The sequence below is a fragment of the Nerophis lumbriciformis genome, linkage group LG19, assembly GCF_033978685.3.
Source record: "Nerophis lumbriciformis linkage group LG19, RoL_Nlum_v2.1, whole genome shotgun sequence".
Classification (NCBI taxonomy): domain Eukaryota; kingdom Metazoa; phylum Chordata; class Actinopteri; order Syngnathiformes; family Syngnathidae; genus Nerophis; species Nerophis lumbriciformis.
The window spans coordinates 27,933,161-27,945,917 of NC_084566.2; the positions used below are offsets into that span (position 1 = coordinate 27,933,161).

At 38.6% G+C, this 12,757-nt stretch overlaps 1 protein-coding gene across 4 annotated transcripts in view; it reads right to left on the reverse strand.

The window, feature by feature from the left end:
• The window catches only part of LOC133618573 (rho GTPase-activating protein 12-like), a 68,530-nt gene that overhangs the window by 2,441 nt on the left and 53,332 nt on the right, over positions 1 to 12,757 (reverse strand). For all 4 annotated transcript variants that reach the window (XM_061979060.2, XM_061979062.2, XM_061979061.2 and 1 more), the window contains 10 exons: positions 11,328 to 11,389; positions 11,167 to 11,248; positions 9,022 to 9,123; positions 8,845 to 8,943; positions 6,004 to 6,106; positions 5,158 to 5,277; positions 3,214 to 3,312; positions 3,047 to 3,124; positions 2,840 to 2,974; positions 2,477 to 2,582 (listed from right to left, as the gene is read on the reverse strand). In XM_061979060.2, the coding sequence (XP_061835044.1) occupies positions 2,477 to 2,582; positions 2,840 to 2,974; positions 3,047 to 3,124; positions 3,214 to 3,312; positions 5,158 to 5,277; positions 6,004 to 6,106; positions 8,845 to 8,943; positions 9,022 to 9,123; positions 11,167 to 11,248; positions 11,328 to 11,389 (986 nt within the window). The remainder of the gene's footprint in view (positions 1 to 2,476; positions 2,583 to 2,839; positions 2,975 to 3,046; positions 3,125 to 3,213; positions 3,313 to 5,157; positions 5,278 to 6,003; positions 6,107 to 8,844; positions 8,944 to 9,021; positions 9,124 to 11,166; positions 11,249 to 11,327; positions 11,390 to 12,757) is intronic.

Genomic DNA, 12,757 nt, shown 5'->3' on the forward strand with positions numbered 1-12,757 from the left:
GAGACACAGTCGCAGTGGCTGTATGGGACTAGGCATGAAGGTCATTTGCATGTAAAAAAAGACGTCCTCCAAAACATCTCGTTTTCAAGAAACAGTTAAAGGCGGTTTGAGATGGTCTAAAAAGCTCCATTTATACAAGATTTTGACCAAAGAACCACCATTATATTTTATATAGAACAGAGGTTCTCCACCTTTTTGACCTCGGGTCCCAACTAGAGATGTCCGATAATGGCTTTTTTGCCAATATCCGATATTCCAATATTGTCCAACTCTTAATTACAGATTCCGATATCAACCGATACCGATATATACAGTCGTTGAACTAACACATTATTATGCCTAATTTTGTTGTGATGGCACGCTGGATGCATTAAACAATGTAACAAGGTTTTCCAAAATAAATCAACTCAAGTTATGGAAAAAAATGCCAACATGGCACTGCCATATTTATTATTGAAGTCACAAAGTGCATTATTTTTTTTAACATGCCTCAAAACAGCAGCTTGGAATTTGCCACTCCCTGAGAGAGCATGAGGAGGTTGAAGTGGGCGGAGTTGGGGGGGGTACCGGGGGTGTATATTGTAGCGTCCCGGAAGAGTTAGTGCTGCAAGGGGTTATGGGTATTTGTTCTGTTGTGTTTATGTTGTGTAACGGTGTGGATGTTCTCCCGAAATGTGTTTGTCATTCTTGTTTGGTGTGGGTTCACAGTGTGGCGCATATTTGTAACAGTGTTAAAGTTGTTTATACGGCCACCCTTAGTGGGACCTGGTATGCCTTGCATTCAATTGTGTGTGAAAAGCCGTAGATATTATGTGACTGGGCCGGCACGCAAAGGCAGTGCCTTTAAGGTTTATTGCTGCTCTGTACTTCTCCCTACGTCCGTGTACACAGCGGCGTTTTAAAAAGTCATACATTTTACTTTTTGAAACCGATAATTTTGAAACCGATACCGATAATTTCCGATATTACATTTTAAAGCATTTATCGGCCGATAATACCGGCAGTCCGATATTATCGGACATCCCTAGTCCCAACCATTCCACTGCAGAGGGCCCGGGGCCCACTCAAATATTAACACTTTATTAGTAATCTTACTCTTAATTGCAATCGTTTTCAATAATTATATCTAACCTACTTGCACTCCATGGAGGTGAGTGTTTGTCAAGTGCACGGTAAACATGAATTCCCTTTTTCTCTCAATGACAGCATCTCTACACGACACACTTAACACATTTAGATTCTGTTTTTAACAAAGGTTGATTCTATCCGCGATTCCGATGACACACGAGTCTATGATTCTGTGTACCTCCGCATACCGCGTAACCGGAAATGGGGCGCTAAGAGTTCGACTCCGATCGATTGTTTCGCCGTGTCTTTTTTTATGCTTTGCAGCAGCACCTGAATGAGTATTATAGCGCGTGTGTCATAATTACGGCTGAATACAAAAAAAAGTACCAATAACAGCATCATTATTCCGGAATTTTAACAGCCCGCTTAGGAACTGGTATATAAAAATACTAATACTCGGTATACATCCTTAGTAGTCACACGAAGGGCTTTTGACCAATCAGAGAGAGTATGACCAGATAATCTCCTTAATGATTGGTCAAAAGCCCCTCACGTGATTACAAGGCGCCTTGTTTGCTACCAACTTTGAAACCGAGTTGGCCACACTTTCTCTACACACGGCTCTGAAGAACAGGACCCGACCCTATGGTTAAGAAATACTGCTGTAGACCACAATAATTGTTTTAAAATGTGGACTAAAAAAAAAATCACAATTAGCACCTTTGTGCTTGCACGAATCCTTCCTGCTGTCTTTTTATTCTCTGGCAGACCAAATGTGTATGGGATGTGTTAAGAAGTGGAGTTACCACTAGGAGTGTCCTGATAAAACCTTTTCCCCTTTAATATGATACCAATATTGCAGACTTAAGTATATCAATCAGATACGATATCAGCACAAATCATACTTACTTGCAGTATTTATTTTGTAGTCAGTCACTGCAGGTTTCAACAAGTTGAATTTAAGACTTTTTAAGAGCATAAAGAATACAATGTAAGACCCATTTTATGTCTATACTGGCAATAAAGTAAAAAGATATGAAGGAAAATTGTTTCGGTTCAATTACAGCAGAGGGAAAGAAATCCAAAACATAAAATGGGGGTCAATTTGATACATTTTGTGCATTAAAGCTGCTAAAACCAATCCAACCTACGTTCATTTTACTGTATTTTATAAGCTTTATATCATACGTGATAAAGCAAATTAGTGTAATATCCAATAATACTCGTAACTAATAACCAATTATGTTGTAAAACTATAATTGTTTATTTAAATGATTACCAAACTATTAAACTAGTTTTTTAAATCTATATTTATTTAGTTAATCATCTTTTATTTACAAGGGTAAATAATTCCACAAAAAAGACTTTTGATGACTGAGGTGTTTTCAAACAACAAAGATTTCCTTACTTTCTCAGGTGTTTGAAGAGGGCCTGCATGGTGTCGTGGTTAGGCTCGGGGAGCTGTCGGACCAGTTCTTTGATAGCATGGACCCTTTGCTTGTAGTCTGGGAGCTCTGCAGGGAAGATAATAAAATCAGGCAGACAGCGATGTTACGCTGTGTAAAATAATTGCATAAAGTGTGATACTGATTGCATTTATGCTGCCTGTTCTCCACAACAGGCTCACTTTAATGCAACAGCGTGCAAATAGCAACTAAACTGACAAATAAGATTTCCATGTGATGCTTCTTATCGTTTTTCAAGAAAAACATTTGGAGCCACATATGCAGCATGAGTCAAATGAGCCATTTGAGGAGGTAAAAAGACGCACTGATGGAGCTGACAAAATCGTGGAAGAGGGTGTAAGTGAAGAGCGGCTCAGGAAGCTCTCTAAAGAACATCTTTAAAGCTCCAGTGGTCACATGGATGTCCTCCCACTTGCTGTCGTCCAGGTTCACCTTCTCATCTGCACAGGACAGTAAGAGGAAGTGTCATAAGGTGACGTCACTTCTGCGGTAAAGAAGCTCAGCATTCGCACCGTGATTGACAGCATAGCGCAGCTTCTGTATCAGCGCCAGGTTTCCGCTGACTCTGTAGAGGCCGTCCACGCACAGGCCTGCAGGGCGTGACGGGAAGACAAAAAGATTTCAAACATCAAAGGGTGGAAATACCTTGTGGGGCATTCACCTGCAGCTTAGAACCCACTTTCGTTCTCTACATTGTCGATGCACAGCCTGACAAAAGTCGGAACCGTGCTGTTCTCCCTCTGGCACAGACTGAGCAGGCTGCAGCCAAACACCTGATCTGTGCACACAAACACACAACATTGGAGGAGAAACACAAGAGCTCATTGTCGTTCAACACATGATCCACAAGTTTAGCATCATGGGAACTAAACATGTTATATTCTGTTTTTTTTAATCAAACACTTGAACAGTTTTCATGTTGTTTTTCAAACACTTTTTAATCCAATAAAAAGCCACAACCATTCAAAGTCAAACGATGTGATATGATAGAGCACAAAGAGTAGAACGTGTGAGTTTAAAAAAATAAAATAAAATTAATTAATGTGAAAGATGTGCGATGTTACATATATGTTATATTGTTTATAATAAATGCATTCTTACTACTATTTTGTATAGTATAAGTACTTTAAATAAAAACAAATAACTTATTTATGTTCCTATGTGTCACTTAGGGATTGACTGGGTTAAATTAAGCACAAAGCATGGGACACTTTTTCACACATTTAAAGTGACACAATTTAATTGACACTAAAAAGCTTGGCATCGGAGAATGATCAAAGTGATTTCTAGAAATTTCTACCAATATTTTAACTTCCATATGAATATTTCTTACTTTTAAGTTTGTGGATGCATTGTTTAAAAAGAGCTTAGAAAGAAAGGAGAGCATAAAGGGTTCAAGTGCATGTGAGAGAAGAAAAAAGCTCATATATATACTGCGGGTATATACTATATATATACTACCGTATTTTTCAGACTATAAGTCGCAGTTTTTTTCATAGTGCGACTTTTACTCAGGAGCGACTTATGTGTGAAATTATTAACACATTTCCGTAAAATATCAAATAATATTATTTAGCTCATTCACGTAAGAGACTAGACGTATAAGATTTCATGGGATTTAGCGATTAGGAGTGACAGATTGTTTGGTAAACGTATAGCATGTTCTATATGTTATAGTGATTTGAATGACTCTTACCATAATATGTTACGTTAACATACCAGGCACGTTCTCAGTTGGTTATTTATGCCTCATTAAACATACACTTATTCAGCCTGTTGTTCACTATTCTTTATTTATTTTAAATTGCCTTTCAAATGTCTATTCTTGGTGTTGGGTTTTATCAAATAAATGTCCCCCAAAAATGCGACTTATACTCCAGTGTGACTTACAGTATATATGTTTTTTTCCTTCTTTACTATGCATTTCCGGCCGGTGCGACTTATACTCCGAAAAATACGGTGTATATATATATATATATATATATATATATATATATATATATATATATATTCTGCGATGAGGTGGCGACTTGTCCAGGGTGTACCCCGCCTTCCGCCCGATTGTAGCTGAGATAGGCTCCAGCGCCCCCCGCGACCCCAAAGGGAATAAGCGGTAGAAAATGGATGGATGGATATATATATATATATATTTTGGCTTATTACATAACCAATTACACTTTTACTCTTTAGTATTGTGGACAAACGAGCCAACTGCATGAATTTTAAATAAAGCAGGAGAAAATTGCCTGATTGCAAAAATATATATTTTTTTAACTGAGTTCCACAGAACTTTGTAGAGTGGTTGTTCAAGGTGGTTAAGTTTTTGGTGCAGATCCAGATAAAGGTGTGGATGGAGGAATTTATTTTCACTTCTAGTTGTTGCAGTCTGCTTGTATTGGGGTCACAGAGGAACACTAACACATTTTTAAATCGAATCAGTTTTGGCTTAGTGTTGGTCTGCAAACCTCATAAGGTACATGTATAAACACCTACCGTACATATTTGTGGCGCATATACCATCCATCCATTTTCTACTGCTTGCCCCTTTCGGGGTCGCGGGAGGTGCTGGAGCCTATCTCAAGTTACACCAAACTACTTGAATTGACTATAATTGCCCAGGTACCTTTAATGTAGCCTTTGTCTCTTACAGCCTGCAGTGTGGGTCTGCGGGTCAGAAACTTCTTCAGCTTGTGTTTGGTCTTCTTGTTGTCGGCGCCATCGACGCTGGCTGACGTCTTCATGGCTGCACAGGACAAGAAGACAGAAAAACGCTCATTGCCTTGATGGCCGTGCAGGCAACAATCACGCTGACAAAGCGATATAACACAATGTTTCGCTGATATAAATCATACAGAGGCGTATTTTCACTGCACTTTCAGGGCTGCCTTTGTCGTGGTGATGATCTTTACCATGTGTTGCCTACATAACAGGATAACATACTTTCCACATGCTTCCTACATGTTTGCTAGATGCTCTTTGTATGTTACCCAAGTGCATCATATATGTTTCTTGCTCCTACATGCTCCTTACAGGTGTTCTATATGCTTTTTACTTGCTTCCTACATGTTTCCTGCATATTTCTTACATGCTTTGTACATGTTTCTTAAAATATTCCTATATGCTTCTTACATTATGACTACATGCTCTTTACGTGCTTCCTACATGTTTTGTATATGCCTCTGACATGCTTCCTACATGTACTTTACATGCATAATACATGTTTTACAATATTCCTATATGCTCCATATATTAATACTATATGCTCCTTATATGCTTCCGACATGCTTCGTACATACTTCCTACATGTTTCTTACATGCTTGCTGCATGCTCCTTAAATGCTTCTTACATGCTCCTAACATGCTTCCTACATATTTCTTACATGCTCCTAACATGCTTTCTATGTGTTTCTAACATGCTTTGCACATGCCTTCCTACATTCTTTCTACTTGTTTATGATCCATACGGTACCTCTGGTTTTCATGGTGTCTCTGTTCTCTTTTTCTCCGTCATGCTTCTCTGCACCAGGTGACTCGGGCATGTCTTCTTCTATGGCTTCATCAGACTCACACGCCTAAAAACAGATAACGATCACATAATAACTTACCTTCAAGAAGTTCTATTCAATTTTAACTCTTCTTCCTACAAATGTAGAAAGTTACTGCAAGAAAAGTGCTGAGCGAGCGAGATTTCCTATTTGATGAATGTGATGTTTGTTTATAAGATTGTATTAGAAATTAGAATACATGTTATCAGTCTATGCAGATGACCTCCTCCTATATACAGTGTATGTCTCGGACATCTCCGTCTCGGTTCCGGCTGCCTTCAGTACTCTCTGGGCTTTTGGACATGTGTCTGGTTGCAAGTTGAAATGATTCGTATAAATTTTGCTGCTAAGAAATATCTCTGCACAGTTTTCCCTTTGAAAATACCTCGCAAATTTACATATACTTGGGCGTCCAGGTCACACATACGCTTGCAGAGCTTTATAAAGCCAACTTTCTTCCACTGTTGTCCAGAATCCAGGGAGATTTTGATCGCTGTTCCTTACTTAATTTATCTACAGTGGCTCTTGTCAACTCTGTTAAAATGAATGTTCTTCTGCGATTTTCCTATTTGTTCTAGTGTATACCACTTCTTCTCCCTCAGTCCTTCTTTCGCAAATTAGATAGTCAAATTTTAGACTTTATTTGGAATAAAAAGACTCACAGGTTACATAAACAATATTTACAGAGACCCAAATCGTCGGGGGGGATTAGCACTACCAAACTTTAGATTTTACTACTAGGCCACCGACATTAGAATTCTTAAATATTGGCTGAGAAATGAAGCATTTCATCTCCCTCCATTATGGCTGGTTATGCAGGCTAACTAAACTAAACCAGTATCTCTTAGGGCTCTGGTTTACTTTCCCATCCACTCTTCTACTTCTGCTTTTATGAAAAATTAGATGATAAAACCCTCATTCAGAATTTGGGTTCAGTCCAAGTGCTATTTTGGTTTACAGACTATTTCTAGTCATGCACCCATCACTGCTAATCATGCTTTCCCTCTCTCTTTCTTGTTGATAGTGCCTTTCTAAGAGGGTCAAGTCTGGAGATCAACAACATTTAAGAATTATACATTATCAGTATTGTTGCCCCTTTCCAGCAACTTTCTGATAAATGTTCACTGCCTAATCAACATTTTTATAGATATCTACGGATCCGCAGTTTTGTTTGTAATACTTTTCCCATGTTTCCAACTGACACAGTTTTAGATGCTTTTTTACACCACTTCCGACTTTAAAAGGATCAATTACATGTATTTTCAATACTATTTTTCATTTACGCCCTGAGTCTCTGAATTCAATTAAATCATTTTGGGAGGATGACTTAGAAGTGACCCTATCTGAGGAGACCAGGACAGAGATTTTAAGCAGAGCTCATAAGTCTTCTATTTGTGCTAGACACAACCTTATTTAATGCAAGTTAATACATCGTACCTATTATACCAAGGTCCGGCTGGCTAAGATGTATGATGGAATATCAGTATTATGTACCGTATTTTCCGCAGTATAAGGCGCACCTAAAAACCTACAATTTTCTCAAACGCTGACAGTGCGCCTTATAATCTGGTGCGCCTTATATATGGACCAATATTGAGCCACAACAGGTCTCGCAACTACGGGATGCATAACGTAACCCCAGCCTCTACTGTAGCGTCTATTCTATGCGCCTTATAATGCGGTGCGCCTTATAATGCGGTGCGCCTTATATATGATCAAAGTTTTTAAAAAGCCGATTAATTGAAGGTGCGCCTTATAATCTGATGCGCCTTATAGTGCGGAAAATACGGTAATCAGTGTCAACAGTCTCCAGCTAACTTAATACATTTGTCTTGGCTTTGCCCATCCCTGTGCAATTATTGGACTGAAATTTTTAATAAATTGTCTCTGGTAATTGGAGAAAAGATCGAACTAAATCCTTCAAGCAAACTATTTGGGGTAGCCTGTATGTCATCTTCTCTTGGCAAATCCAAAAAGATTTTGGTAGCATTAAGTACTTTGTTGCCGAGAAGACTCATTGTGCTAAATTGGAAGGCTGCAGTGCCTCCCTGCACCACCCGCTGAATTAGACATATTCTTTTTTTCATTAAATTGGAGAAAATTAGGTTGACATTGAGCGGTTCTGTGAAATTTCAGGAAAGATGGGGTGGTTTCCTAAAATATGTAAAAGAGACTGATCTCAAATTTAACCCTGATTGGCTTCCTCCCACTTCGAAAGACATGCACCTGGGGATAGGTTGATTGGCAACACTAAATTGGCCCTAGTGTGTGGATGTGAGTGTGAATGTTGTCTGTCTATCTGTGTTGGCCCTGCGATGAGGTGGCGACTTGTCCAGGGTGTACCCTGCCTTCCTCCCGATTGTAGCTGAGATAGGCTCCAGCGCCCCCCGCGACCCCAAAGGGAATAAGCGGTAGAAAATGAATGGATGAAAAGTAATTGAAATTTAGATAATTAATGAGCCTTTTGACTGCTTTTGTGTATTGCTGCACCGTGTTGGGGACATTAAGGAGTGCAGTTGTCTGTGGCTTCATGACAATATTAGCCTTTACTTATTTGACTGATGCATGTTTTTTTTTCTAGTTTATTGTCTTTATTTTTTTAATTATATAATTATTGTGAGTTACATGTTTAATGGGAGAAAAAAAGAACATTTGACATGCGTTTCTGGACTGTAGACGTCAAAAGCCAATAAACAACTATCAGTGTTAGTGCATAGAAGTGTATATGTATGAAGTGTATATGTATTAAGAGGGGGGTTTCTTACAGGGCTGCTGACGGTGTCCCGCAGCGCTCGGTACCACTCGTTGACAATGACGTCATTTTCAGAATGGATCAGCAGCTCCGTGCCTTGACGGGTCTTCAGCTGCAGATGCATATTAGTAAATGACTCTTAAATGGCTGATAGTTGCGGTGATATTGAAGCTTAGTAGGTTTTTCAAACCTCGATAACGTGTTTCTTGCTGGACTTGTCCCTAGAGGCCCATTCCACAGAGCTGCCCTTCAGGTCCACCGTCAACTCTGGTTTGGACTGACCACCACCAAACTGCACACAAAAGAAAGATGGTGGACTATCAGACACAAAACACCCTAAAAGGATCTCCATTGATTAATGAAATGTTAACACCACAGTGGAAGTCATCTCTCTCTCTCTCTCCCTCTCAGAAAATCATTATTTATAATTTGTGGCAACACTGACTAACAGGTCTGGAATGTAACCCCTGCTATAATTGAGAGAACACAGGTAATAAAAAGTGGCCTCTCAAGTTGATGTCATCATACACAGTCAAGCACTTTGGTTGACATACTGTAAGATACAAGGGCCACGTCCGTTTATGTTGACATGTGTTGTAAATTTGTTAAATTCTTCATGATCACAACAGCAACATAACTACTGTCTAATAATAATAATGGTTCTATCATAATAATAATAAAACCATTTTAAAGCGGGCTCCAAAGGCTCTAATTTAGCTGCTGACATAAGCGATTACATATTGCGTCGTTGCCAGTTGTATTATTTTCTCAAAACTATTACCGGTACTAATTTACTGTTAACATCTGGTTACTTTCTGTTGTAACATGGTTTTATCTACATTTATATTACAATGTACAAAGTACTTATTCTTCTGTTGTTTGGATACTATACATTTTTAGTTTTGGGCGATACTACAAATTTAGGTTTCCGATCCAATACCAAGAAGTTACAGAGGCTGTATTGGAAATACCAATGCTGATACTGATGCTTTAGAATTTTCAAGATCTTGAATGATTATATTTTTGATCACAATTAAAATCAGACAAAAACAGTATATCGGTCCAACAATATCAATTATATATTCCCTTTTATTACATACAATATTTTGAATTGAAGTCAATAGTTCAAAATAAACAAAACTACGCTTTGCACTGATTTAAATCATTTAGATTTTGGCCTTAATACCCTCCTGTGTCCAGAAACTTATTTCCTGAGTTTGTAAACATAACAAAAACGACAAATAACAATTTTGTGGTTACAAAAAATATTGATTTAATCACTGGATTATCGACCATATACTGCTGCTATACTTGGAATCGTTACTGTCGATATTTGTATCGATCCATACACTCCTGTTTCCATTCAAGAGCTCTATCGTGCTGTTAGCATGGCTTATTGTATCCTCCTGTAGTGGAGCATGTTTAGCTTTGCACTGTGTTGGGACATTAGCCACTGGTGCACTTGCGAGAAGGCTACGTTGTGTTGAGGATGCGGCCGTCAGCTTGTCGCTGTCAAATTTTGCGGGACAAAGCTTGCAATGTATCATCAACATGCATTATCACGATATGACGACAATATTAAAAGTTCTATCATAAGCCAAATTTCTATCATTAAACATAGTCTATATCGCGCAACCATACTTCCTGTCCAGTGCAAAGTAAGATATAAAAAAAGCATGGCAGTATTAACCTGGATCCTACCACTGCTACTTAAAAATACACTAATTTAATTTTCTTTTTGATTGTTAATCACCAGAAGAAAGATCGGTGCATGTATCAACATCTAATTGTCATTGTAGTCAAAACATACAATGTAATTAGCACAACAGCTCTGTTAAATAATAGTAGAAAATGTCATGTAAAAAGTAAAAACACAAAAATAAATTAAAAACATCAACAAACAAAAACTTTATCATTGCCCATTTTCCTTATGTCTCTGGACAAAGTCACAAGGGAATGTGCTAGCAATAGACAGTTAGGATTATGTTGACAACAATTCATGTCGATGTGAGTCAGCCAGAGTGACGGGAGCCAAGATAGTCGTGTTTCACTGTATTATAAATTTATTTTTGTTGTAAAATGTCTTTTAAAAACAATGAATGGAAAAAAATGTATACATTTTATTAAATTTTAAAAAAGTGAGACCATTTTGTGTCCCATGGTAGGTACTATCACAATAGAACATGACAGAATGAAAATGTGTTGTGACCTGCAACCGCGCTGGGAGAAGGAGTATAAAACATATGTATCCCCAGGTTGCACCAGTACGATGCAATTAAATGGAGACAGCTAACAAGACACTGGCAGTAAAACTGTGAATGTTTGAGTGACGCACCCAGCTTGTCCCGCCTCCCTGGCCTTTGGCAAAGAGTAAGGTGGACCCTTGCAGAACCGTCCAAGAGGAAGTCCAGTTCTTCCTGCAACAGACAACCCGGAAGTCAATTATTCCAGAGGAGTGATTTTATCGTGCAAAAAAACCTTCCAAGTTTCACCCACCGAACTTTTTTGCCGTTCTCTGTAATCTTTGTCATGTTCAGCACGCCGCATTTCTCTGAGGGCTACAGAGAGGAGGAAACAGAAGACTTTAGTAGAGAAAAAAGAGAGCAGGTTAGACATGCATCACAGCAACAAGCATTGATCATCACAGCAGGATGACTGCAGTGAAGCCTGCACTTAAACACCAGCAGCAATGCCACCTCCCAAACGAGCACAACACAGCAAGCCTCAGATAAAAGCTTTGCACTTTGATCCCCATTTCCCAAAGCGGCATACGCGAAAAAGAGGGAAGCAGACACGTTAAAGTCAGCACAAATTCCACTCACTGAGTATCAGACAAATTCAAAGAAAAACCCAAGTAAGTGATTTGAGCACAAAAGATGAACCCAACTGTTGAGTTGATTGTGATTCCGATGTTAATGCTACAAAAATGCTACAGTGAAGTATATTTCGTAGGTGAAGTTCACATTCGAAAAGAAGTGCAGATGTCTGGAATCTTGAAATTGATATGACAGCTTGTGGAGGCTCGATATAGCACAGCGGCTGGTTTTTCCTTTCATTTGTCATCTCGGTACATCCCAGTACAAACGCCCAGCAAGTCACTGAAAGTTCCTTGCTGAGAAAAGGCTCATTGTGTGATTCAAAGCAGCCTACAACAAACAAAGTTTCCACCTGGGTTTGTTCCTCAGAAAGACCTACTTCTGCAGTCTCAGTAATAGTCCACCTTAAGTGGATTTCCAAACCAATGTGGGAACCTTGCAAGAGGTTGGAATAGGGGTGTCCAAACCTTTTCCAGTAAAGGCTATCGTACATACATACAAATTAAAGGGGGGGCACTTTGACAGATTCTATACACTAAGGATGCTAAAACCCATTCAGTGTAGACCAGTATATTCTAAATCCACTGCTTCAGATGAGGGAGCTAGTACTCCCTGGGTGTATTTATATACTGTATATGTAAAAACAAAAGACAAATAAATACAATTATATATATATATATATATATATATTAAAAAATTATACATACACACATACAGTATATACATACAAAGTACATACACATCCATCCATCCATCCATCCATCCATCCATTTCTACCGCTTGTCCTTATCGGGGTAGCGGGGGGTGCTGGAGCCTACTTCAGCTTCATTCGGGCGGAAGGCGGGGTACACCCTGCACAAGTCTCCACCTCATCGCAGAGTATATACACATATATACATATGCAAGCATATATCCATACATGTGTGGGTGTGTGTGTGTACGTGTATATATATATATATATATATATATATATATATATATATATATATATATATATAAATCTCCTGATGATTGAGGGAACCCCTCATGAAACAGGCCTGTAGAGATGAAGTAGTCTTGTGATTTTTTCCCCTACACATACATATATATATATATATATATATATATATA